This window comes from Nycticebus coucang, chromosome 6 (genome assembly GCF_027406575.1).
Source record: "Nycticebus coucang isolate mNycCou1 chromosome 6, mNycCou1.pri, whole genome shotgun sequence".
NCBI lineage: Eukaryota > Metazoa > Chordata > Mammalia > Primates > Lorisidae > Nycticebus > Nycticebus coucang.
In genome coordinates, this window is record NC_069785.1 from 51,977,693 (window position 1) to 52,005,301 (window position 27,609).

A 27,609-nucleotide genomic window follows, 5' to 3' on the forward strand; every position below is an offset into this window, starting at 1 on the left:
AGCCTGTGATGGGATCACTTGTTCTTTTCTTGCTTATACGTTTGAGTTCTCTGTGGATTCGGGTTATTAAACCTTTGTCAGAGACATAACCTGCAAATATCTTCTCCCATTCTGAGGGCTGTTTGCTTGCTTTACTTACTGTGTTCTTGGCTGTGCAGAAGCTTTTTAGTTTGATCAGGTCCCAGTAGTGTATTTTTGAAGCTGCTTCAATTGCCCGAGGGGTATTCCTCATAAAATACTCACCCAGACCGATTTCTTCAAGGGTTTTCCCTGCACTCTCTTCAAGTATTTTTATAGTTTCATGTCTTAAGTTTAAATCTTTTATCCAGTGATAGTCTATCTTAGTTAATGGTGAAAGGTGTGGGTCCAGTTTCAGTCTTCTACAGGTTGCCAGCCAGTTCACCCAGCACCATTTGTTAAATAGGGAATTTTTTCCCCACTGAACGTTTTTAATTGGCTTGTCAAAGATCAAATAACGATAAGTAGCTGGGTTTATCTCTTGGTTCTCTATTCTGTTCCATACATCTACCTCTCTGTTTTTGTGCCAGTACCATGCGGTTTTGATCACTATCGATTTATAGTCTGAGGTCCAGTAGCATGATTCCTCCTGCTTTGTTTTTATTTCTGAGTAATGTCTTAGCTGTTTGAAGTTTTTTCTGATTCCATATAAAACGAAGTATTATTTTTTCAAGATCTTTAAAGTATGACAGTGGAGCTTTAATAGGAATTGCATTAAAATTATATATTGCTTTGGGTAGTACGGACATTTTAACAATGTTGATTCTTCCCAGCCATGAGCATGGTATGTTTTTCCATTTGTTAACATTTTCAGCTATTTCTTTTCTTAGAGTTTCATAGTTCTCTTTATAGAGATCTTCATGTCCTTTGTTAGATAAACTCCCAAATATTTCATCTTCTTTGGCACAACTGTGAATGGAATAGAGTCCTGAACTGTTTTTTCAGCTTGACTATTGTTGGTATATATAAAGGCTACAGATTTATGGGTGTTGATTTTGTAACCTGAGATGCTGCTGTATTCCTTGATCACTTCTAAGAGTTTTGTAGTAGAATCCCTGGTGTTTTCAAGATATACAATCATATCATCTGCGAAGAGCAAAAGTTTGATCTCTTCTGACCCTATATGGATACCCTTGATCGCCTTTTCTTTCCTAATTGCGGTGGCTAAAACTTCCATTACAATGTTAAAGAGCAGTGGAGACAATGGGCAGCCTTCTGTGGTTCCTGATCTGAGTGGAAATGATTTCAATTTAACTCCATTCAATACAATATTGGCTGTGGGTTTGCTGTAGATGGCCTCTATCAGTTTAAAAAATGTCCCTTCTATACCAATTTTCTTAAGTGTAAGATTATATTCTTAAGTATATCAAAATGATCCCAAATCAGTGACTCATGTGATTGATTGAAGTACATTGCTATGAATTTACTTTGCTACTTATTGTCATTAGGGAAAAAAAAGACAGGGAAGGAAGGAAGGGAAGGAGGGAGGGAAGAAAGGAAAAAGAGAGAGAGAGAAGGAAAAAAGAAAGGAAGGAAGGGACGGAAGGAAAGAAAAAAAGAGAGAATGAAAAGGAGGAAGGGAGGGAGGAAAACTGTGGAAAGAAGTTTTGAAATTTACCTCTATTAATTTTTCTGGAAGTGTTTTTGCCGTTCTTTATGTGTAATACGTGTTTAAAGCATTTATGATTCTAGTACTGTTCCCACAAATAATATTTATTTACTGATGGATAAATATAAAAGTAATGAAAAATTCAACTATCAATGGAATACAAAATTTGTACCACTACCACTTGATACAGTAATGTGTCAGAAGTCTCTCTAGCAATCTTTCCTAGAAATTACCAAATTAAATAATTCAAATACTCATGAAACATTACATACGAAGCAGCACATGTGTGCTGATTCTACATAGTATTAGATGTAGAAATGAAAAGTGACAAAGATATGCCTCTGTTCTGCAAAAGACCCTCCAAAGGAATTTGAGGCAGAAGTTTAGTCTGTAGCACAAGCAACTACTATTTTAAAAAGAGCTATGAAGATAAAATGAACTTGCATTTCAGTTTTTTAAAAATTGAAGGGGAAAAGAAAACATACATCTAATTAAAAGAGAAATCCACTAATTGTCAAGACTTGTTTTTTTTTTTTTGTAGAGACAGAGTCTCACTGTACCGCCCTCGGGTAGAGTGCCGTGGCGTCACACGGCTCACAGCAACCTCTAACTCTTGGGTTTACGCGATTCTCTTGCCTCAGCCTCCCAAGCAGCTGGGACTACAGATGCCCGCCACAACGCCCGGCTATTTTTTGTTACAGTTTGGCCGGGGCTGGGTTTGAACCTGCCACCCTCAGCATATGGGGCCGGCGCCCTACTCACTAGGCCACAGGCACCGCCCTGTCAAGACTTGTTTTTATGTTCCAGAAATCTTAAGATAAGTCAAAGAATGTATTTCTTACTTGCTGTCGATGAGCACTTCAGACTGCCGATTATTCACTTGCTTATCACTCTTGTAGCGAAACTGAAAAATCAAAGTGTTTGTGAGAAAACATATTAAATCATACTTTGACAGCCCAGATAAGAACACTGGAAATATTTTGAGTTGACCTGTTTCGACAATATTGTCATTGGTCTAAGATGACACTGTTTTGGCTTATCTTGAACTATGCATATGTAATCTAAATCAAGACCCTTCTGACTAAACCTTATTCTGAATATCACCAATGGAACAAGTCCAGATACATCTATGCCAATCTACATACATGTTTAGTTGCTGCTAAGAAGATAATATGATCTTTACCACATCGTCCCAGAGGAAACCATGCGTTAATATTGGTGTCTTCAACAAGGAATGGAGGCTTCCATTTTTCCCACCATATGTGCTCAATAATTTTTTGGAACCTCGTTCATTTTGTTTTATGGACTTCTTTGAAGTCAAGAAATTACTTGTAACATGTATTTGTGTTCTCCAGAAATTCTAATTGGTAACAATGTTCTTATGAAGTACTGAGCATTTAAACAAAAATCAGAATGCAATACTGAACTTCATTTGGTGTGAGTTTGTGTTTTATGCCCAAGTGATGATATTACTTATTTTATTCTCCAGTAATGTAAACATCTTACAATGCTTGAAAGAATCTAAATATTATGAGCTCTTTACTAGACTCATAAATAAGCAACCATTCAGGTAAATCTTTCTACATTAGCTGTCAAGATCAGAGAATAATAGGCTAAAATAGAGATGCAGGCAACATAGAGACAACAATATAAATAGTATAATAATACCAGTAATAATAGGCTATAATAAAGACAAAATTATTTTAGCAAATTATCTGAATGAACAGATGAGTAGAGGATAGTATCGGGAGACATGAAACTGATTTCAGAGGTTTTAATCATCAGAATCAGTTCTTTTTCTTTTTTAATACAAAACATGTTGTATCAATGTCACAATATACATAATATTCCATCCAAAATTTCTCTTTTCTACATCCTTCTCAAACCCATCCTAGTCTTTCTATTATATTATGTCTGGTACATACAATTACTCAGAATGGCAGGTGAAAATGGTATTAGCAGTAAAAATAAGAAAACAAAGCTACTTAACCTTTGTTAACATGAAAATAGTTTCTAATGTTGGTAGAGGAGTAAAATAAGTCAGCTTATCCACTGACATGCAAATTTCTTCTTACCAGCAGAACAATAGAAAGGGAAATGTGATTTTATCTGAGTGCAGGATTTGGTAAATTTGCTGAATATTCTGTTTGCTCCTCCATTTCTACACCTTCTCCCTTTCCAATTTGCCTTGGACCATGGGGAGCTGGCCTGTGTAATCATTGTCTCCTGGCTTCAAGTGGTTCTGGCAGAAGATCAAGGGCATAAGACAGTGAAATGAGGATTTTATTCCCTGGCTTTCTTCTAGCTGGGTCGGCAATAGCTGCTTTCTCTCGAGGTAGCCCCAGCGACTGCAAACAGTCCTCAACTGTGGCCCCAGGCCAATAACTGCTTCCTTCCTTTGTTTCTTCAGGCCTAGAAGTGGTATTGCTGCCCATTTTGTTATGATGGGTGCTTTTCCCTGTTCACATCCTCCTCAAATGGTACCTTTATTATCAGACTCTCCAGTCTTCCTCATTTCAGGTGATATCTATTTCGTGTCAAGACCCTGACTCATAAAGACATGCGGCTATTGAACTGGCATATATCATCACAAAAATAAAAGCACATTCAAGCATCAACTGTAGTAAAATCAAAAAGAGACTTTGTGTATCTAGCCTGAAAATAGGTCCCTAAATATACTAGTAGGCATCCTGGAGAAATACCAATTAGCTCATTTCTTAAAAGCTGAGCAGCTCACTCTCTGGGCCTCAAGATGGGACTACTCCTACTTCTGCTCAGGCTCTGCTGAAGGATCTAGCTATTGAAGTAATCTAGCTAATGGAGTGAATGAGACTAGACATGTTAGTCTCAGCCCCAAGCTGACTCCTCTGGACAATTTCTACTCTGGAAATAAGTATGAAGTCTTAGAGGGGAACTCAGGACAGGAAGGGAACATTCATTGTGTAGCCACCCTGTTAGCCAAGCTCTGTGCTTGGTTCTTTATATATATCATCTCATTCTTTCCTCCCAATAGTGCTAATATCATTGGCCATGTTATACAGAAAAGGAAAGGTTCAAAAAAGTGGTTTGCCTCATGTCATACTGCTAGTACTTGGTAGGGTACAGGGCTTTTCTCCAAAACACATGTTCTTTCTACTCCACCATTTTACTCTTCTGTGAAATGTGACCAAATCAATAAAAACCTGTAAGCTCAAAATGTGGGAACTCATTCATCTAAATGAGTACAATTACCCTGAAAGAACAGATAACATGAGAAAACTATATATTTACTCCAAAGATGCTCTTTACTGTCGGTAAAATTATCTTTGGAGCTCATAATCCATTCACTACAATGTCTTCTATCCTTTGAGAATAGAGAATCATATCCTTTGAAAGGACATGAAAGAATATCTACTGTTTGGAAATATATAAAAACCACTCTTAGAAAGCAGGTCTGGTTAACCAGGTTTTTGAATGGGATGAGAAAATGAAGCCAAGAGACTGGCTTTCTTCTATATCTTGTATACTGACCTTAAAGACAATTCCATAAGAGGAGCCAGTATATACCAGTGACGCCAACCTCACAGGAATGGGTGGAGTACAGGAATATCTCAAGCTGATGACTTTAACATGACATTATTCATCAGCATGGATGGATCCTATGTGTTTGTTTAAAATACAGTCTTGGAAAGAGGGAGCCAAGATGATGAACTAGAAGCAGCTTGCACAAGCTGTTCTCATGGAGAAGAACAAAACTGGTGAGTAGATATTCACCTTTAGATTAACCATCTAAAATGGAGCATTAGGAATCAACAGAGAGGCAACAGGAGGCTCCCAAAGGGAGGAAGGAGAAGTTGGGCAACCAGCTCAGCAGGATCGGAAGTACGCAGGAAAGGTACACACGTAGAGAAAGGACAGAGGAGAGAAATCCCAGGGCTCAATATTTACCCCACATTGTTCTTCAAGCTGCAGGAGGGACACTCCACCACTGCAGGCTGCCAAACTGACTAGGAAGCTGATTGGAGATTGCACAGTAGCATTGATCTGAAGAGAAGGCAGAGCAAGGCCTCCTGGCTTATGAACCTTAGGTACTGTAGCTGGAACCATTTTAAAATCCAAACTCCAGAGTACTACTTCTACCCAGAAGGCATATCCACTGCTACTGGTATCCTGGGGAGAGAACAGGTAGGCCAGGTGCTCTGACATGTCCCATAGGCAGTGCCAGAGCAGCACTTAGCCACCACAGGCCAACAAATGCTGCTAGCTGTGGACCTGGATATGCAGTGCTCAAACTGCCACAGGCCAAAAGACATAGCAGCAGTCAGACCTGGGCAGGGAAGAACTCAAGCCTTCATGGGCCAAAAGATACTGCTGCTGTCAGACCTGGTTGGGGCAATCACTCACACCACAGCACACTGACCACCCATGACAACTAGTAAAATGTAGGAAAGTTGCAGTATTAAAGGCTCACAGTACATCTGTCTCACTCATATTGGGTCAGTTGTCCAGAGTAAGACTCAAGCATCCCCTCCAAGGATGTTTCCCTCTATTCACTCACCAACAGAGTTCCCAGCAGAGGAGAACAGGTGTACCCCAAACCTATATGTCTTGAACTGAGAGAAGACGACCAACATAAGAACTCTTTCTGCATTAAAAAAGGCTATATTGACACCCCTAAAGGATCATAGTAGTTCTTTAGTAACTGACTCCAACCAAAAGGAAACTTTTGAAACATCAGGTGTGGAATTCAGAATATGGATGGTAAGTAAGATCAATGAGATTGATAAGAAAGTTGGGGATCAATTCAAAGAAACCAAAAAAGCAAGTCAGGATGTGAATGAATAATTCACTGAAGAGATAGACAAAAAATGAGAAAAAAAACACAGTAGAACTAGAATTTATAGAAACAAAAGACTCATTTAGAGAATTTCAAAATACAGAAGTTTTAACAACAGACTAGACCAAGGAGAAAAAAAAGAATATCAGAGCTTAAAGACAAGGCTTTTAGATTAACTCACTTAGTAAAAACTGTAGAAAAAATAATTAAGATGAATGAACAATCTCTCTAAGAAATATGGGACTATGTAAAGTGAATGAATAAAAGCATCAAGTTTCCCTGAGGGAGGAAAAAAAATCAAACAGTATTAAAAACCTATTTCAAGGAATAATTGAGGGAAACTTGCCTGGTATTACTAGAGATTTAGATATCCAGATACAAGAAGATCATCAAGTTTATGGAAGATTCATGACAGATAGGTCTTTATCAAGGCATGTAGTCACCAAAGTAGTCTGACCAAAGTCAAAGTGAAAGAGATAATTCCTACAAGCTGCAAGAGGAAAGCAACAAGTAACAAAAGGAAAACCCATAAGACTAAAAGCAGACTTCTTAGAAGAAACCATACAAGCCAGAAGGAATCTGGGTCCCATTTTTAGTCTTCTTCAACAGAATATCTGCCAGTCAAAATTTTTGTATCCTGAAAAAATAAGTTTCATAAATGAAGGGGAAATAAAATCTTCATTCAATAAAATAAAATAAAATCTCTCTAGAATGTTTGCTTCCCAACAAGCAAACGTTAAGGGAAATTTTCACCACTAGACCTGCCCTACTAGAAATAATTAAAAGTAATTTATACATGAAACAGAATGTTTAATACTTGCAAGTGCAAAAAAAAAAAAACAAACAAAAACAAAAACCTAAAACCTATACTTCTTAGAAGACAGTAACATAAGAGAGAAAACAAAGCAACTAGGTAACAAACAACATGTTAAACAAAACAGTATCTCACATATCAATACCCAATATTGATCAGGACAGACTAGAAGCAGCTTATACAAGCTGCTCTCACAAAGGATCAAAACTGCTGAGTGAATATTCATTTTCAGATTAATTATCTAAAAGAGAGCACTTGGAATCAACAGAGAAGAAACAGGAGGCTCCCAAAGTAAAAGTCATCTTAATGTTCTACATAAAATATATAAATTGATTGAATGAATGAAAATAAAAATCACAGTCTCAGCACCTGTAGCACAGTGGTTACAGTGCCAACCACTTACACCAAAGGTGGCAGGTTCGAACCCAACCCAGGCCAGCTAACCAACAATGACAACTGCAACAACAACAAAAAAAATAGCTGGGCGTTGTGGCGGGTGCCTGTAGTCCCAGTTACTTGGGAGGCTGAGGCAAAAGAATTGTGTAAGCCCAAGAGTTTGAAGTTGCTATGAGCTGTGACACCGTGACACTCTACTGAGGGTGACATAATGAGAATCTGTTTAAAAAAAAAAAAGAAAAACAAAACCACAACCCAAATATATGTCATCTCCAAGAAACCCATTGAACTCAAAGAGATTCTTACAGGCTCAAAACAAAGGAATGGAAAATACTATTCCACACATATGAAAAACAAAAGCGAGAGAAAGCAGCTCTTCTCATAACAGATAAAAATGATTTGAAATAAACAACGGTACAAAAACATGAAGATGGTCAATATAATGACAACAAGAGCAATTCAACAAGAAGATATAGCAATCACAAATATACAGTAGAACCTATTTAAGATGGCCACCCAAGACACTGTAACAAACTGGTCAACATATGGAGGTGGTCAACATAAGGAACTAGGCCTACTGTACTGATACATATAGATAATGCATGTCTGGGCTATGAAAATTAGGTCAACTTAAAAAGGTGGTCAACTATGAAGGTTTTACTGTATTTGCACCTAACACAGAAGCTCCCAGATTCACGAAAAAAATTCTGCCAGATTAAGCAAAGAAATAAACAGTAACATCCTAATAGTCAGGGACTTCAAGACTCCAATGACAGAAGCAGACAGTTCATCAAGGCAAAAAATCAAAAAGGAAACACTGGACTTAATTGAGACTCTAGAACAAATAGACCTAACAGACATTCACAAAACACTACCCAAAAACTGAACAATAAACATTCTTCTTATCAGTACATTTTTTGCACTTGCAAGTATCAAACATTAATCAGTACTTTTGACAAGTACATTGTCAAAGATAGATTATATGTTAGGTCAAAATTTTATTTAAAAAATAACATCATACCATGTATCTTCTTAGACTACAGTGGAATAAAATTAAAATCAATTCTAGGAGTAACTCTCAAAACTATAAAAATACTTGGAAATTAAACAACCTGTTGCTGAGTAATGCTTGGGTCAATGACAAAATTAAACTAGAAATCCAAGATTTTTTTAACTGAATTGCTATGATGACAGGAGCTTCCAAAATCTCTGAGATACATAAAAAAGGAAGGAGTACTAACAGGGATGTTCATAGCTTTATTGTGTATATCCAAAAGACAGCAAAATTATAAATTAATAACTTAGTTTTATATCTCAACAGTAGAAAAAGAAGAATAAACTAAACTCAAGGCTAGCAAAAGAAAAGAAATAAAAAAGCTCAAGACAGAACTAAACAAAATGGAAGCAAAAACAAAAATACAAAAGATCTATAAAACAAAAAGTTGGTTCTTTGAAAAGATAAAAATATTGATAGATCACTAGCTATGTTAACAAAAAAAAAGAAATATGTAAAGAAGCTCAAACAGAACTAAAAAAGGATATTACAACTATACCATAGAAATAGAAAATATCATTTGTGACTACTATGAATACCTATACATACACAAACTAGAAAGTCCAGAGGAAATAAATGAATAGATTCCCAGCCAAATTCTATCAGACCTACAAAGAAGAACTGGTACCTATCCTACTGAAACTCTTCCATAACACCAACAAGGAGAGAATTATCTCTAACTCATTCTACAAAACCTGTATCACCCTGGATAATAAAGCCAGGAAAAGACAGAACAAACAAAAAAAAAAAGAAAGAAAGAAAACTACAGACCAATATTGCTCATAACATGGATGTAATAATTCTCAACAAAATACTAGCAGACCAAATTTGACAGGACATCAAAAAGATAATTCACCATGATCAAGTGAGTTTCATCCCAGGGATGCTAGGATGGTTCAATACACGTTAATCAATGAAGGTGATTCCCCACATAAACAGAAGTAGAAATAAAATTCATATGATCATCTCAATAGATGCAGAAAAAACATTCAATTGAAATCCAGTGTCCCTTCATGATAAAAAGCCTCAACAAACTAGGCATAGAAGGCATATACCTCAAAATAATAAAAATCATATATGACCAACCTACAGCCAACATCATACTGAATGAGGAAAAATAGAAAGCATTCCCCTTAAGAACTGTAACAAGACAAGAATGCCCACTGTCACCACTAGCCAGAACAATCAGGAGGAAAAAAAGGAAAGGAAGGAAGCAAGGAAGGGAGGAAAGGAGGGAGGGAGGGGGTAAGAGTGGGCAAGCGAGTGTGAGAGAAAGAGCATCCAAATCAGGAAAAAGGAAGTCAACCTATCCATGTTTGCCAATATATCCTAAAGACTCCATATCAAAAGGCTTCTAAAATTGATAAGAAGTTCAGTAAAGCCTCAAGTTACAAAATTAACATATGCAAATCAGTAGCATTCCTATATACTAATAAAAGCCAATCTGAAAGTCAAATCAAGAACTCTATACCATTTATTGGGTGGCGCCTGTGGCTCCAGGAGTAGGGCACCGGCCCCATATGCCAGAGGTGGTGGGTTCAAACCCAGCCCTGGCCAAAAACTGCAAAATAAAACAAAAATGAAGAACCGTATACCATTTATAATAGCTGCAAAAAATATAAACTACGTAGGAGAAAACTCACCCAAGGAGGTGAAAGATCTCTATGAGGAAAACACTGATGAAAGAAACCATAGATAACAAAATCAAATGAGAAAACATCACATGCTCATGAATCGAAAGAATTGTTAATTCTTCCCAAAGTGATTTAGTGATTTACCACAATTCCCATCAAAATACCAACATCTTTTTTCACTGATCTCAAAAACAATAATTCTAAACTTCAAATAGAAGCAAAAAAAAAAAAAAAATAGCCTGAATAACTTAAGCAATCCTAAGCAAAAACAACCTTGCATCACCTGACTTCAAACTATACTAAAAGGCTATAGTAACCAAAACAGCATGGTAATGATGTGATGATGGATATACGGACTAATGGGAAAGAATAGAGAACCCAGAAATAAAGCCATATAGCTATAACCAACTGATTTTCAACAAAGCAGACAAAAACACACACTGAGGAAAAGACCCTCATTCAATAAATAATCCTGTGAAAACTGGATGGCCACATTCAGAAGAAGGAAATTGCATCCCTGTCCCTCACCATATCCAAAAATTAACTCAAGGTGGATTAAAGACTTAAATATAATACCTGAAACCATAACAATTCTAGGAGACAACACAGGAAAAATTCTTCTAGACATTGGCCTAAGCAAAGAATTTATAACTAAGACCTCAAAAGCAAATACAGCAACAACAAAAATAAATAAATGGAACTTAATTAAATTAAAAAGTTTCTGCACAGCAAAAGAAATAATCAACAAAGTAAATAGACAATCCACAGACTAGAAGAAAGCATTCACAACCTTTAATAGTGACAAAGGGTTAATACCTAGAATCTATGAAAAACTCACATCAGCAAAAAAAAAAAATCCCATTGAAAAAGTGGGCAAAAGGCATGGACAGATGTTTTTCAAAAGAAAATAGACAAATGGCAAAAAAAAATCATGAATAAATGCCCAACATCACTAATTATCAAAGAAATTCAAATTAAAACCTCAATGAAGTACCACATTACCCATGTAGAATGGCATTATTTAAAAAGTCAGAAAACAATAGACGTGGACATGGATGTGGTGAAAAAGAAACACTTATATACTGTTCATGGGAATTTAAACTAGTAATAGTACAACCATTGTGGAAAAGAGTTTGAAGATTCCTCTAAGAACTAAAAGTAGGCCTATTTGATACAGCAGTTCCACTATTAGGTTTCTACCCAAAGGAAAAGAAGTCATTTTATAAAAACAACACCTGCACCCAAATGTTTATTACAGCACAACTCAAAATTACAAAGTTAACCTAAGCACTCATCCACTGATAAGCAGATAAGGAAAACAAGATGTATATAAGATAGCATGAAGTACTACTCAGCCATAAAAAGAAATAAAAATAAAAATAACATCTTTTGCAGCAACTTGGATAGAACTGGAGACAATTATCCTAAGTAGAGGATCTCAGAAATGGAGAAACAAATACTATATGTTCTCATTTATAAGTGGGAGCTAAACAAGGGATACATACGGTCATTGACTGGTATAACAGACATTGAAAACTAAGAAAGAGGAGAGTTGGTGAAGGATAAAAATCTACTTATTTTATTGTTGGTTACAATGCACACTATTCTGGTGACAGGTACACTAAAAGCTCTGACTTCAGCATGATGCAATCAGTCCAGGTAACAAAAACCAACTATACCCCTGAAATTGTTTCGAAATTTTTTTAAAAATCCAACATCAAAAGTTATAGTCACATAGTGCACCTTAAAATAAGTCAGGCATTTCATTAAAGAGTGGAGAGAGTTATAATTTACGCACCCCATAAAACATGACATATGATGACAAACATATGTGTGTATGTAATTTTAAAATGAAATATAAAATTGCTGATCTATCAAAAATATATACATAAAACTAAGAGGAAATGTCACATAAACCAACTTGATCTGGAAAAATCTTCCCATCTCTTTCCCACATCCAATCACTCTCAGCAGGACTGGGTTCTCACTTTCTTCATACAGCTTTCCCTAATTCTCCTTCACATATTTCCCACATACTACCAATCCAGCCATCTTCCTCCCATAGCACTTTGATTTTTTTATGATTTTTATAACATTTTTACCTCTATTATTGTTATTCATGTACATGTCCCATCTCACCTACTGGATTTTAAGCTTTTTAAAAATTTTTTAGTTTCTGTCTCTATTTCATTTCTGCATCTCCCATATAGGCTAGTAAAGAAGGGTGTGAATAAGAGCCAGTGCTGTGAAGCCAGATTTCACAGGTAGACTGTGACAAATCTAGAAAACCATGAAAATACTGTATATTAAGCCAATAATACAGATAAAATGGAATCACAAAAATATTCAATTAATCTGAAAGTAGGCCAAAAAGGGGAGCGAAAAACGGATGAGTAATATAGAAAGCAACAGAAAGATGATAGATTTAAACTAATTGTGGTGATAATCACTTTAAAATGGGTTAAATACTCCAATTTAAAAGCATATGTTCTCAGATCACCCTAAATACCTATCTACAGATGAATGGATAAAGAAAACACAGTATGTGTGTATGTGTGACAATGAAATACTATTCAGTCATAAAACAAAATGAAATTTTGTCATTTGCATCAACACCCATATATGAGTGTCCCTGGACATTATGTGAAGTGAAGTAAGCCAAGCATACAAAGACAAATACTGTATGATCTCATTTGTATAGGGAATCTAAAAAAGTTGATTTCACAAATGTAGACAGTAGAATAATGGTTACCAGAGGCAGGGAGTATTGAGAGGGCGGGAATTGTAGAGCTTAGTCAACAAGTACAAAGTTACAGAGGGATAGGGAGAATAAGGCCTACTGTTCTATTACATAGCAGGGTAACTATAGCAAATAATAATGTAATGTATTTCAAGATAGCTGAAAAAAGATTTTAAATGTTATCACTACAAAGAAATGATGTTTAAAGCAATGTTTAAAGCAATGGATATGGTAATTTCCCTGATTTGATCATTATGCAATGTATACATGCATTGATACGTCAAGCTGTACTCCATAAATATATGCAATTATTATGTATCAAGAGTAAGTTTTTAAAAATATTACCCATAGAATACAATATAATGGTTAGAATCAGTTTTCAACTCTGGAGTTAAACTAACTGGGTGGAATCTATATTTCTGTAGGCCTTGTAGATGATTCTGAAGCACAATAAATTTTGGACGGGAATACAGGGATACTTCCTTTTATTGCACTTTGCAGATACTTTTTTACAATTTGAAGGTTTGTGATAACCCTGCACTGAACAAGTCTATAGGCACTATTTTTCCAAAAGCATGTGCTCACTGTATGTCTCTGTGTTACATTTTGATAATTATGGTAATATTTCAAACTTTTTATTACTATTGTATATGTTATGGTGATCTATGACTGGTGATAGTTGCTGTTACAATGGGCATGATTTGAGGACACCATAAAACACCACCTATAAGACAGTGCATTAATAAATGGTGTGTTCTGCTGCAAAATAAATAAATAAATAAATAATAAAAATATTACCCATGGTTTAAAAAATATATATATATATACTGTCTATAGGAAATCCACCTTAAAGACACAGATAGGTCAAAAATAGACAACAGAGACTATGGGTACAAGATCAGAGGTGAGATGTGAGAGAAGAACACAGCATGTAAGTCACTGACATATAGACAGTCACTGAGGCTGAGGCACATGTAATTACCCAGGGTGAAAATATAATTTGGCTGCATTTAGAATGTTTAGTTTTCCAGAAAGTGTATAGAGAATTATCTACTATGGGTTATGCAGAGTTCAAAACTCTCTATTGTTTTATACCTTACTTATTTACATAAATTTCCTGAATTTTGAAGCTACCTTATTTTGTTACTCTGGTAGAATGAGCCAACCACTTGTATTTGTGCCTAATATTTGCCACTTCCCAACACTCAGACAAAGACACCTGACCTCCCTGGGTAAATAAATGTAGGTTGTATTGTAATTCTGGTCTTTCATAAATTTTTTGATGATCATTGGCAAATTAACAGCTCCTTATGGGTTTCAGTTCCCTCATCTATAAAATGAAAGAGTGAATCTAGTTATTGAAGCCCTCTTGGAAGAGGGTTCTATTACACCTGTAATATTCACCAAACATGTAACAAAAGAGTTTTAATATGGTATTGACCAAAAGAACTTCATCCAAAATTTCAAATAGATCTCTATTTTCTATTTCTGAGAAGGCACAGTTGAAATCAAGACCCCAAGAATGCTGAAGAGCCAATACTCACATAGTCATCTGTGGCATCTTTGACAGCTGTCATAGTTATCACCAGGACCAAAGGCACAATGGTGGTAAACCAAGTCAAGGAGGAGATTTCTGGAATTAGCTGAAACATACATTTCAAATAGTTTAAACCATGGATGTCCAACTTGTGCCCCATGGGCTAAATGCCAATTTTGCAAGGATATTTTTTGCTTTTGTGTGACAGAGGGGAAAAAGGTTGGAAACCTCTGGTATGGAACCTTTGGAGTCTAAAAATATACCTTTCAAAATTTGTCATTTAATTTTATAAGACTGGCAGAAATTAATGGGGTTATATTGAATTGTTTGTACAAATATAAAATGACTTTCCACAATTTAAGTGTTTGCACATTTATAAGACACTTAGACATTAAACCAGTTTTTTAACTACCTGACCAAAAAAAAAATTTTTTTTATATCAAGTAAAGTTCTTAAAGATGATGATCTTTCTGGAACATTAAATGTCATCTTTCTCAGTTTATCTCAACTTTTTAAATAATTTTACCAACCCCTCTTCTCACCAATTTCCAGAGAGACTCTTTGAGCATCAGACCAGACACTGTGCCACATACTTCTATTTATTATATTATTTGATCCTCAGAAAAGTTCATTGAGTTTGATTGTGTACCAGAATTGTTTCGCACAAACCCATAGGGTCTACACTGCATGTAAACAGTGCCGCCAGTACACAACACAGAATACTACGTGATGAGTGATAACCCAGAGTCAGGAAATGCTACAGCCCTAAGTCTCATATTCCCCATTTTATAAATGAAGTATCTGAGAAAACAAACAACTGAACCAAGAACAGACACTGCAAAAACTTGAACCTAGGTTTCATTAACTCCAAAGCCTATCCCCTTGTGCCTATACCTCCAAAGCAACCCAGCCAAAACAGACATCATGATGATTGACATGATGGCTTGCAAATGGAGTTCATTTTAGAACAAAATAAACACATAGCAAAAAAGTTTTCTATAATGATATTGACCAAAAGAATTTCATCCAAAATTTCAAATAGGGTCTCCATTTTCTATTTCTGAGAAGCCACTTCAGGCAGGAAAGGGTGGGGTGAAAGTAGCTCATGGATGAAGATCAGGCCCCATCAAAGCAACTCTAAGTAAATAAATTTTATATAATAGCTTGCACGGGTTTTTTAAAAAACTCAAATTCCTCTAACATAGCAGCAAAAGCCTTAGGTTGGGTGGTTGGATTCTAGTCTTAATCTATCATTAACTCTTGCTGAAATATTTACACATCACCAATCCTCTCTGAGTATAATTCTTCATCAGTAAAAGAAAGTAGGTTGGACTAAATCTTCCCTTAAGTCCCTTACAGATATGAAATTGTATAAACAAGAGCCTTTGGCCATAAGTAAAAAAGCTATTAGAGGAACAAACTCAAACTTCTGGAATGGCATGAAGCATTACCTGAAGAATCCAAAAGTAATTCCATGAAGAAAAAAATGAAATAAATCTTGGATTTTAAGGTTTCTTCAATAAGCAGTAATATATTCATTCATTGTTTGGGTTTTGTTTTCCCTAATCAGCAATTCTTCTGAACTATACCCCTATGTCACTTGTTCTTTTCTTACTGATAAGTTTGAGTTCTCTGTGGATTCTGGCTATCAAACCTTTGTCTACTTGCTTTACTTACTGTGTTCTTGGCTGTGCAGAAGTTTTTTAGTTTGATCAGATCCCAGTAATGTATTTTTGGTATTCCTTCAATTGCCTGGGGGGGTCCTCCTCATAAAGTTTTCTCCCAGGCCAATTTCTTCAAGTGTTTCCCCTGCACTCTCTTCAAGAATATTTATAGTTTCAAGTCTTAAGTTTAAGTCTTTTATCCAGTGAGAGTCAATTTTTGTTAAAGGTGAAAGGTGTGGGTCCAGTTTCAGTTTTCTACAAGTCGTCAGCCAATTCACCCAGCACCATTTGTTAAATAGGGAGTCTTTCCCCCAATTTATATTTTTGATGAGCTTATCAAAGATCAAATGATGATAAGTGTCCGGATTCATCTCTTGGTTCTCAATTCTGTTCCATACATCTACCTCTCTATTTTTGTGCCAGTACCATGCTGTTTTGATCACTATACATTTATAGTACAGTCTGAAGTCTGGTAGCATGATTCTGCCTGATTTGTTTTTATTTCTGAGTAATGTCTTAGCTATTCGAGGTTTTTTCTGTTTCCATATAAAATGAAGTACTATTTTTTCCAGATCTTTAAAGTATAACAGAGGTGCTTTAATAGGGATCACATTAAATCTGTAGATTGCTTTGGGTAGTATGGACATTTTAACGATGTTGATTCTTCCCAGCCATGAGCATGGTATGTGTTTCCATTTGTTAACATCTTCAGCTATTTCTTTTCTCAGAGTTTCATAGTTCTCTCTATAGAGATCTTTCGCATCCTTTGTTAGGTACACTCCCAGATATTTCATTTTCTTTGGCACTACTGTAAAAGGAATAGAGGCCTCGACTGTTTCTTCAGTTTGACTATTGTTGGTATATATGAATGCTACTGATTTGTGAGTATTGATTTTGTAGCCTGAGATGCTGCTGTATTCCTTGATCACTTCTAAGAGTTTTGTACTTGAGTCCCTGGGTTTTCCAGGTATACAATCATATCATCTGTGAAGAGTGAAAGTTTGATCTCCTGTGATCCTATATGGATACCCTTGATCACCTTCTCTTGCCTGATTGCAATAGCTAAGACTTCCATTACAATGTTAAAAAGCAGTGGAGATAGTGGGCAACCTTACCTGGTTCCTGATCTGAGTGGAAATGTTTTCAATTTTATTCCATTCAATATAATATTGGCTGTGGGTTTGCTATAGATGACCTCTATTAGTATAAGAAATGTCCCCTCTATACTATTTTCTTAAGTGTTTTGATCATGAAAGGATGCTGGATATTACCAAAAGCTTTTTCTGCATCAATTGAGAGAATTATATGGTCTTTGTTTTTTAATTTGTTTATGCGATGAATTATATTTATAGATTTATATATATTGAACTAGCCTTGAGATCCTGGGATAAAACCCATTTGGTCGTGGTGTATAATTTGTTTGAGGTGTTGCTGGATTCTGTTTGCTAGGATCTTATTGAATATTTCTGCATTAATATTCATTAGAGATATTGGTCTATAATTTTCTTTTCTTGTTGGGCCTTTTCCTGGTTTGGGTATCAAAGTGATATTTGCTTCATAGAATGTTTTGGGAAGTATTCCTTCTTTTTCTATGTTTTGAAAAAGGTTAAGTAATATAGGTACTAGTTCCTCTTTAAAGGTTTGGTAGAATTCTAATGTGAAGCCATCTGGTCCTAGACTTTTCTTTTTGGGAAGATTTGTATAGTTGATGCTATTGCAGAACTTGATATAGGCCTGTTCAACATTTCCACTTCTTCCTGGCTAAGTCTAGGAAGGGGGCATGATTCCCAGTATTGTCTATTTCCTTCAGATTTTCATATTTCTGAGAATAGAGTTGTTTGTAGTATTCATTAAGGATTTTTTTTTTTTTTGTAGAGACAGAGTCTCACTTTATGGCCCTCGGTAGAGTGCCGTGGCCTCACACAGCTCACAGCAACCTCCAACTCCTGGGCTTCAGCGATTCTCTTGCCTCAGCCTCCCAAGTAGCTGGGACTACAGGCGCCCGCCACAATGCCCAGCTATTTTTTGGTTGCAGTTTGGCCGGGGCCGGGTTTGAACCCGTCACCCTCGGTATATGGGGCCGGCACCCTACCGACTGAGCCACAGGCGCCACCCTTCATTAAGGATTTTTTGAATTTCTGAGGAGTCTGTAGTTATCTGGTCTCTGTATTTCTGATTGATGAAATTAGAGATTTTAACCTTTTATTTCTCATTAGGTTAGCCAAAGGTTTATCTATTTTATTGACCTTTTCAAAAAAACAACTTTTTGATTCATTGATCTGTTGTATAATTTTTTTGTTTTCAATTTCATTTAATTCTGCTCTAATTTTGGTTATTTCTTTTCTTCTACTGGGTTTGGGGTTGGAATGTTCTTCCTTTTCCAGTTGTTTGAGATGTCCCATTAAGTTGTTGACTTCCTCTCCTTCCTCTCCTTCCTCTCTTGAGGAAGGATTACAACGCTATAAATTTCCCTCTTAGGACTGCCTTTGCAGTATCCCACAGGTTCTAGTAGTTTGTGTCTGCATTATAATTTTGTTCCAAAAATTTAATAATTTCTTTCTTAATCTCATCTATGACCCAGCTATCATTCAGCATAAGATTATTTAGTTTCTATGTCTTTGTGTGAGTTTGCAGATTCCTACTGTTACTGAGTTCAACTTTTATTCCATGATGGTCCAAGAAGATACAAGGAATATTTCTATTCTTTTAAATTTGCTGAGGTTAGCTTGTGACCTAAGATGTGATGTATTTTGGAAGATGTTCCGTGGGCTGATGAGAAGAATGTGTATTCAGTTTTTTTAGGATGACATGTTCTGTAGATGTCTGTTAAATCCAATTGTTGAATGGTTAATTTTAAGTGTAAAATTTCTTTGCATAGTTTCTTATTGGAGGATCTATCCAACACTGCTAAAGAGGTGTTAAAATCTCCAACTATTATGGTGCTGGAGGAAATCAAGTTGCTCATATCAGAGTTTCTCTTATAAATTGAGGCACATTCTGGTTGGGTGCATAAATGTTAATAATTGAAATCTCATCATGTTGAGCGTTTCCCTTAACAAATATGAAGTGACCATCCTTATCTTTCCTTACTTTGGTTTAAAGCCTATTGTATCTGAGACTAAAATTGCAACACCTGCTTTTATCTAATTTCCATTTGCCAGAATTATAGATGACCATCCCTTCACCCTGAGTCTATATTTATCTTTTAAGGTAAGATGAGATTCTTGTATGCAGCAGATATCTGGCCTGAGTTTTTGTATCCAGTCAGCCAAACTGTACCTCTTTAGAGGACAATTTAAGCCATTAACATTAATTGAGAGTATTGATAAGCCTGGTAGCATTTTGGGTGTTGAGTTTTTTGAAGGTCCAGGGAACATTTTTAATCATTTCACCACTGTGGAAGTTGGGATTTGATCAAAAGTTTCTGAGTGTGTTTACTTTGGTGGTAGAGCATCGTGCTGGTCATTGTGGAGGATGGGTCTGAAGATATCCTGGAGAGCTGGTTTAGTTATGGCAAATTTCTTCAACAAGTGACTGTCATTAAAGTATTCAATTTCTCCATCATAAATGAAACTCAGTTTAGCTGGATACAGGATCCTGGTTTGAAAATTGTTTTGTTTTAGGAGGTTGAAGGTAGATTACTAATCTCTTCTGACTTGAAAAATTTCAGCAGAGAGATCTGCAGTCATTCTTCCCCTTGTAGGTTATAGTTTTCTTAAGTCTGGCTGCTTGCAGTATTATCTCCTTCATTTTAACTTTGGCGAAGTTAATTATAAGATGTCTTGGAGATGCTTTATTTGGATTGAGTCATGCTGAAACTGTCTGCTATCTGAATTTCAGAAGCTCTTGCCATGTTTGGGAAGTTCTCCTTGATTATCTCTTGAAGAGCATCTGGGCCTTTCAAAGCAACCTCATTACCTTCAGGGATTCCTATAAGGCAAACGCTTGCTTTTTTGGAATTATCCCACAGCTCTCTGAGAGAATGATCGGTTTTTTGTTCTCCACTTCTCTACCTCTTGAACATTTCAGAGTGTTTAAAAGCTTTGTCTTCAATGTCAGAAATCCTTTCTTCTGCCTGCTCCATTCTGTTACTGAGGGATTCTACTATATTTCTCATATCTTGGAAGACTGCAACTTCTTTTCTTAAAGTGTCAAAATCTTTGGTGATTTTGTCTTTGAATTCATTGAATTCTTGAGACAACTTTTGAATTATTCCTAGAATTTCTAATTCCAACTTTACTTCCAGTCTATTAATCTTATTTGCCATCCAAATTCTAAACTCAATTTCTGACATCTCAGCCATCTGTTTATGAGTGGGATCTTCTGGTGTGTCTGATTTGTCATTCCTTAGGGGAGTTGATCTACTCTGATTATTCATGTTGCCAGAGTTTTTCTGCTGATTCCACCCCATGATTGTTTTTCACCATTTGGCTAGATGAGCAGGTAAGGTGAAATTGGATTGAGGGCTCCTGGGGTTGTGATTAACCAGCCCTTTGCCAAAGATCTGGTGACTGCAGCTTTTCCCCTACAGCTTTGCAAAGGACCTGTACAGTACTACAGCCTGAGACTCTGGGGACCTGCTTGGTGTGGTGGGGCTAGGTGTCTTGTATTCAGCTGATCTCTGTGCAATCCTAGTGAATCAATGACACTGGGTTGAAGTCTCAGCCATAATTTGCTTCCTTTGAGTCGCAGCTTGCCTCAGCTGAGGTGACATGCAGTTATCACTCTTCTCTCTCAGCTCAGCTCCTGATCTTCAGCTTTATTGGGTACTTTCTTGTCATTATCCTTCCATCTGGATGGGAGCTTCTGTGGAAAGCTGGCTCCAGTAGGCCATCTTCCTCCTCCACCTTGGCTCCAGTTTCGACATACAGTATGATCTTGGTCAAGTCAAATACTGCATCTAATCCTTGAGCCATGGTGATTGGTTTAAGATGAAGATATAGCTCCAATCAGAGCTAATTCTAAGACTTTTGCTGGGACAACAGAAGAAGTAATTCATTCATATTTATATTCTCTCTCTCTCTCCCCCCTCTCCCTCCCTCTCTCTTTCTCTCTCTCTTTCTCGTGGAATTTAAGAGCTAAGAAAATAAAAGTCTAAGGCTTTCAGGAACCACATAGAGAGAGCCTACCTAAGAGGGAGGCTACACTTAGAAAGAAAACAGAGAAAGTGAAGCCACATCCTGATGAAATTGTTACTGCTAATGAATCCAGGCATACTTGAAACAAGATATACCCCTGAATATATTCGCCTTTTGCTTACACAAATTAGATTTCCACCACTTACAAAGATTTTTAACATAAATATTCAATTAAATAAAAAATAATACTCAGAGCTCTTAATCTAGTCTGCACATAACCAATCCTTCAGTTTACCTCCTATAATTAACACAGAGTCTTGCATATTTTGAACCTACCAGCTTAATCTGATTAAATTACTCTAAAATAAATACTAACTGGCTCAAATAAACTGCTTATGTGACTGTATGGTATGTATGTGTCTTCCTTGATTGATGCTTTTTCTTTCCTAAAATATCCATAAAAGCTGAAATTTAATTTAAGCCCAAATTTTGGTTCAGATGAAAGAAAAACGAAAGGTTATTAACTACCAATTCACCACTCAAAACTGTAAAAAGAGTCACCCTACAGTGAAATAACGCTAAGTACACATCATTTATTTTATATATACATACAATGTGTCATTGCTCTTAGATGGAATTGAAATTTGCCAAGTTCCAAAACCTACTCAGTCTTAGTCAGCTATGTCTCTGCCTCAGCTCTGGCAATTCCCACACTGTTTACATGAGAGAGATAAAGAAAGGAGTGGGCTATGAGCAGTGATTATTAGGCTCTGGTTTGGTTCAAATAAAGTGCAAGGCTACATTTTAAAATGACCTCAGCATTTAAAATGATGAATGTCCTAGTCCTCCCACATTTGTGAAAAGAAACAGCAATAATAACATTAAAAATCTGATAAGGATGGTTTTACCTAATCATGAACATTTAGCTAAGTAAATTAACTCACTTTTACAAATTATATAATTATTTTTAATAAACACATATAATGAAGAAACACAACCTAAACATTACCTGCAAAATCAGAAGGAAAAGGAAATAAGCATTTGCCACTCTTTGGAACTGTTCAAATAAATTAATTGGCAAGAAGGTGAGAATGTTGTACTTGGATGTATGGATACGATTATCCTGAAAAAGAAACAGCATCACTTTAGTGTGGGACCAGGCATTGCTTATTATCAGAACTAGCTCTTAAACTTACAAGGCTAAGCATGAGTTGTGCCAGAACAAAAGAGATAAGCTAGTTATCTAGGAAATTTAAGTGCTATGTGGCCCAAGGCCTTCATTTTTCCTAAGATGACATAGTCCTGATACTAAGGAAAATCATTTGGTCAATAACATAAAATCTTCCGTGACTAAAAAATACATCAAATTCAGAAGTCCACCTCTGAGACTTTTTACTCTAATCTATCTGTTAATTTGGTAGATATTGCTTGAGTACCTATTGCACCTACTGTATGCAGGCACTGAATTTTTGCTGGGGCCCATGAGACTGGGAAAACTTCAGTGATGGCCTGGTCCACCCCCCAAAGCATGACACCTGTAGATAACCCTAACAAGCAATGTATAGCCTTCTATCTTTGAAGGTCTCCAATGGTGGGAAATCAACTGCCTGGCAAGCTTGTCTGTCCCCAGTTCAGAATGGGAATTTCTGGAAAGGTCTTCATTATGAGAAACCCAAATCTAGCTCCCTGTAACTTCTTGCCATATGCCCCATTCCATCCTTGGGCTCACAAAGACCAAGTCTGAGGCCTTTCCCATTGATAACCTTCAAATATTGGAGGACCACTCATAGGATTCCCCTAATCTTCTCTGCTCTAATCTAGGCATTCTCAAACACTTCAGCCATTCTTCATGACTCATTTTCCTGACCAGCCTCTTTTGGATCCATCTCAACTTCTCTGCATCTCTTAAAACATGGTGCCCAGAACCAAACATAAATTTTAGATCTGGCACAACTAATTCACATACAGTAGAGACTTACATGTTCTGTGTTCTGAACTATTGTATTGACATGCCTGAAGATTTCGTTAGCATTTTGGCAACTATATCTCTCTATGTATTCATACTGAATTTTGATCAACTAAAATCATTAGATCATTTTTATATAAATCACTATTAAACCAAGTTTCCCTTCCTAAATATTTACAGTTGATTTTTTCAAATTGATATATAAATATTTCATATATTCCTATTATACCAGTTTAATGAAAAAAATTTTTAATGTTAAGTGTACTATCTAAAGTACTAAATATTCCTCCTAGCTTTGTGTCATCAAAAAATTGCACACGCATGCCATTTACATAATCCTTTCAAAGCTGCAAACAAATACATTAAAAAGAACAGTGCTAAGGACAAAAATAATTTTAAATTAAAACAATAGAACTATAGCAAACTACTAGAGAACACTCTAAAGATTAACATTAACACCACTTTCATAAATTATATAAAAAATACTAAATATGTTTTATGTAAACATCCATAAATCTAACTATACTCCCCTGAGGCTTAACTCTATATTATCCACAAAGATAGCATGAGAAATTCAGGTTGACAGGTCTTGCTGAAATTCAGAATCAACATGCCCAGAATAGTATTTTGTAAATTAAATTAGTTTGGTGTGACTTGTTTTAAATGAACCTACACTGGCTTCTAGTAAGCAATCACTGCTACCCATTTAAAGAAAATATAGTCGTCTGTTAACCCACCACTTTTAACATTTACCAGGAATCAAAGTGTCCAGCTCTGTACTGCAAGTTATGGGAAAGTAAGAAGAAGTGTCGAGAGAAGTCTTTCCAGTTTAGTGGGTCTGATGCACAGAAATACACTGAGAACTGTGAGCTGATGATAACTATTTTGGAGTGTATTAACTACGCAAGAGTTGGGCTGGGAAGGTAGGCAGAGAAATAAGAGACTTAGGGAAAATAATAGGGAAAAAGAAAGCTAAAGATGAAAAACAGTTACCCAAAGGATCACATATTCCTAATTCTGTTTTTTATTTTCCTTCTAAGTTAAAGCTAAACTAAAGGTTAAATTGGCATCTTACTAAAAGGACAGACAGATACAACATCAGTAACAGTCAAAACCATGGCAGGAATTATACAGAAATTCTCCTACAAAACTGAATTCGTATAGGTAAAGAGCCAATTTTGTGGGATAAAGTGATAATGCCAAACAGAAACTATGACAATTTTCTATTTCCTTAGCTTGACTGAAAGCAAAGATTGTGTTTGTTCTACTGGTTCTGTTGTAACTTAGTCACAGATGATGCAAATCCTCACCACTTTAACAGGAAACAAGGAACACGGGCTCCCCCTCCTGGAGAATCTACTTTCTTTTGTTTTTCAATCAAAAGGAAAACTTGTTTCTATTTCCAATGCCCTGTCCAAGAATATAAGTACTGTGTTGTTACGATTTTAAATCCAGCATGTTAATGTTTAGTCATTTCATTAAACAAGCCTATGGGCTTCCAATCTAATTTTTACTGAGCTCATTCCATAATACAGCACAGAAGATCTTTATCACCATCTAACCTGTCAGATCTGTTTTCTACCATGTTTCCACTAGAAGCATCCCAATCCAGAAGAAGAAGGAAGAGAGGACAACGACAACAAGGGAGGTGGAGAGGAAGAAATAGCACCTGGAGAACAATTTAACATCTCTGGTGTTGGTTGAAGCTTCATCTTCTTAGCCAGGTGGGCTGGTTAATTGACCCCATGATGAGGTAGACTTAGGCACACAGGCAGAGGCAATGGCAGATCAGGGCAGACTGCCCATGCAGTGGGAGAAAGCCTGTCCCTACAGGAGCATGAGAAACCTCTTCCCTGTGGAAACCTCTTCACTGTGGGAACCTCACTTCCAAGAGGGAGAAGGGCAGAGCTGAACTGAGGCCCATTATTCCTCCAAGACTGACCCTTCAGGTAAATGACTGTGTAGCCCGTGGAGCAGAGTGAGTAAAGGGTGAAAAGAAAATTGTCATACAAGTAGAGAGTCTTCCACCTGGAAGGCAATGACAGAATGAGAACAAAGCATTGCTTCTTTAAATATTTTCATATAAATACCCTGAGAAATGTGGAACACAACACACTGGGCAATGCAGAAGACTATGGGGCTAGACTACCAAGGTCAGTATGGATGGACTAGAGGGAGAAATTCCTTGGAATACATTCTAAAGATCTTAGTCTCTTATGTACTGAGAGAATTGTTGAAAGATTTTAAGGGGAAAAAAAAGTAACTTGATGAGATTTTTATTCTAAAAGATTGCCCTAGCTAGGTAGAGAACAAATAGGAGAAGACACAGAACAGATGTGAAAAGAACATTGAAGAAGTGTTTGAATGAGTCCAGGTGAGAGAAAATGGGCAGCATGGACTGTGGACCATGGTGGTGGCAGAAGGAATGACATACAAGATTAACAATAATAAACACTGATCAGGTGGTGCCTGTGGCTCAAAGGGGTAGGGCGCCAGCCCCATATGCCAGAGGTGGCAGGTTGAAACCCAGCCCTGGCCAAAAACTGCAAAAAATAATAATAATAATAGACACTTATTAAACTTTTACTATATGTACTGTTCTAAGAGCTTTACATTTTATAGTTTATTTTATCCTCACAAAATCCTTATGAAATAGGTACTATTTTGTCCATTCTTTAAAGACAAGTCCAAGGTTCAGAGAGATTATGTAGCATTACAAGTTTCCCCAGATTCTAAGTAGTAATACAGCCAAGATTTGAAAACTAGCACCCTGTCCCATAGCCTACTCCTCTCACCACTGTAGGGCCCTGATTCACTGCAAAGTGAATGTCTCCTCTGCTTTCTGAACAGAATGTCTCTTCTGTTCTCTGAATTATCAAACAGAGCATGTGGAGAGTTTGCCTCAATTTTTCCACAGGCAAAATGGAGCTAATAATGTATCTCACATAGTTACAGTACTATGACAGTTTTAAAAACATAGATATAAAAGCATTTTTCCTAAGTTGAACGAATTACAAAATATAGGATTTCTATGAGCAACCCCCAAATAATCCAAGTGGATTAATAAATACAATGTACTAGCTAGGATAAACTGGCTATGCCACAGTAACAACTCCAAAATCTTCGTAGCTTAACAGAGTAAGAATTTATTTCTTGCTCATGCTATTTGTCCAACATGAATCTGCTAATCACAGCTATTCATGGTGAACCTGCCACCAGCTCAAATGCTTCCAGGTGTAATACCAAAGGGAAAGAGAAAGCTCTGAAGAGCCTTACACCCATATGTTAATGCTTCAATGCAAATGCTCACAACCCACTGGCCAAAGGAGTCAATATGTGTACAAAAGATAGAAAGCTAGAAATGCCAATGTACATCATTAATGGCCACCACAACCAGAAATAGAAACTAATCTAATATTCTGACAGCATCTTTCACTCTCAGCATGTATGTTAGCTACAAAAAATATCAAAACCAACCTCAGTGCTCCAAATCCAATCCTGTTAATACCAGGTGTAACAGGCATTTGACTATTTTCCTCTCCCCGTAAGCTGACAATGTTCCAAATGTCTTAATTCTGTGATCTGGGCGAATTCAACTCCCATCCATAACTCCAGGGTTGAACCAATATTAATCTGAGCCAACTGGATGGCCCATCCCCCTAATTATAATTTTGAGTTCAGAGATTGGCACATAACTTATTTCCTGCAATATAGGCTTTCTCTTTCATATTGTACTTGGAAGCAAGTAGACCTGGAAGCAAGTAGCCGTGGGGGTCACTAAGAGCATTTAGGGGTCATGAGTGTGGAGGCTGCCAAGAGTAAACTCTACAATGAAGATGCAGGGCCAAGAAATGCAGAGAAAGAAACTTAGACCAAGCTTCTTCTGAAGCAAGCCCCATTTCTGAACTTTTCAATCATATAATTTGTTCGTTTCTTTTATTGTCTAGGTCAATTGGAGTTGTTTTTTCTTTTACTTCCAACCAACCAAACACCAGGTAAGCATTTTTTTCATGTATTTGTTGGACATTCACCTATCCTTAGGAGAAAAGATTCTGTTCATGTCTCTTGCCCATTTTTTAATGGGGTTGTTTGTTCTTTTTGTTGTTGTTGATTTGCTTGAGTTCTTTTCAGATTCTGGTTATTAGTCCTTTGTCAGATTTGTAGCATGAAATATCTTCTCCTACTCTGAAGGTTGTCTCTTTGCTTTGATGTTTGTGTCCTTAGCTGTGCATAAACTTTTTAACTTGATGAGGTCCCATTTACTTATTTTTGCTGTTACTGTG

The 27,609-nt window shown here is 36.5% G+C and overlaps 1 protein-coding gene across 3 annotated transcripts in view; it reads right to left on the bottom strand.

Annotated features, from left to right (window-relative positions):
* The window catches only part of ATP8B4 (ATPase phospholipid transporting 8B4 (putative)), a 285,374-nt gene that overhangs the window by 183,608 nt on the left and 74,157 nt on the right, over window positions 1-27,609 (bottom strand). For 2 of the 3 annotated variants that reach the window (XM_053596147.1, XM_053596146.1), the window contains 3 exons: window positions 22,370-22,483; window positions 14,626-14,724; window positions 2,470-2,531 (listed from right to left, as the gene is read on the bottom strand). In XM_053596147.1, coding sequence (XP_053452122.1) covers window positions 2,470-2,531; window positions 14,626-14,724; window positions 22,370-22,483 — 275 coding nt within the window. Of the gene's footprint in view, window positions 1-2,469; window positions 2,532-14,625; window positions 14,725-16,295; window positions 17,005-22,369; window positions 22,484-27,609 lie in introns of those variants that run through there. The other variant, XM_053596148.1, reaches the window with a different exon arrangement.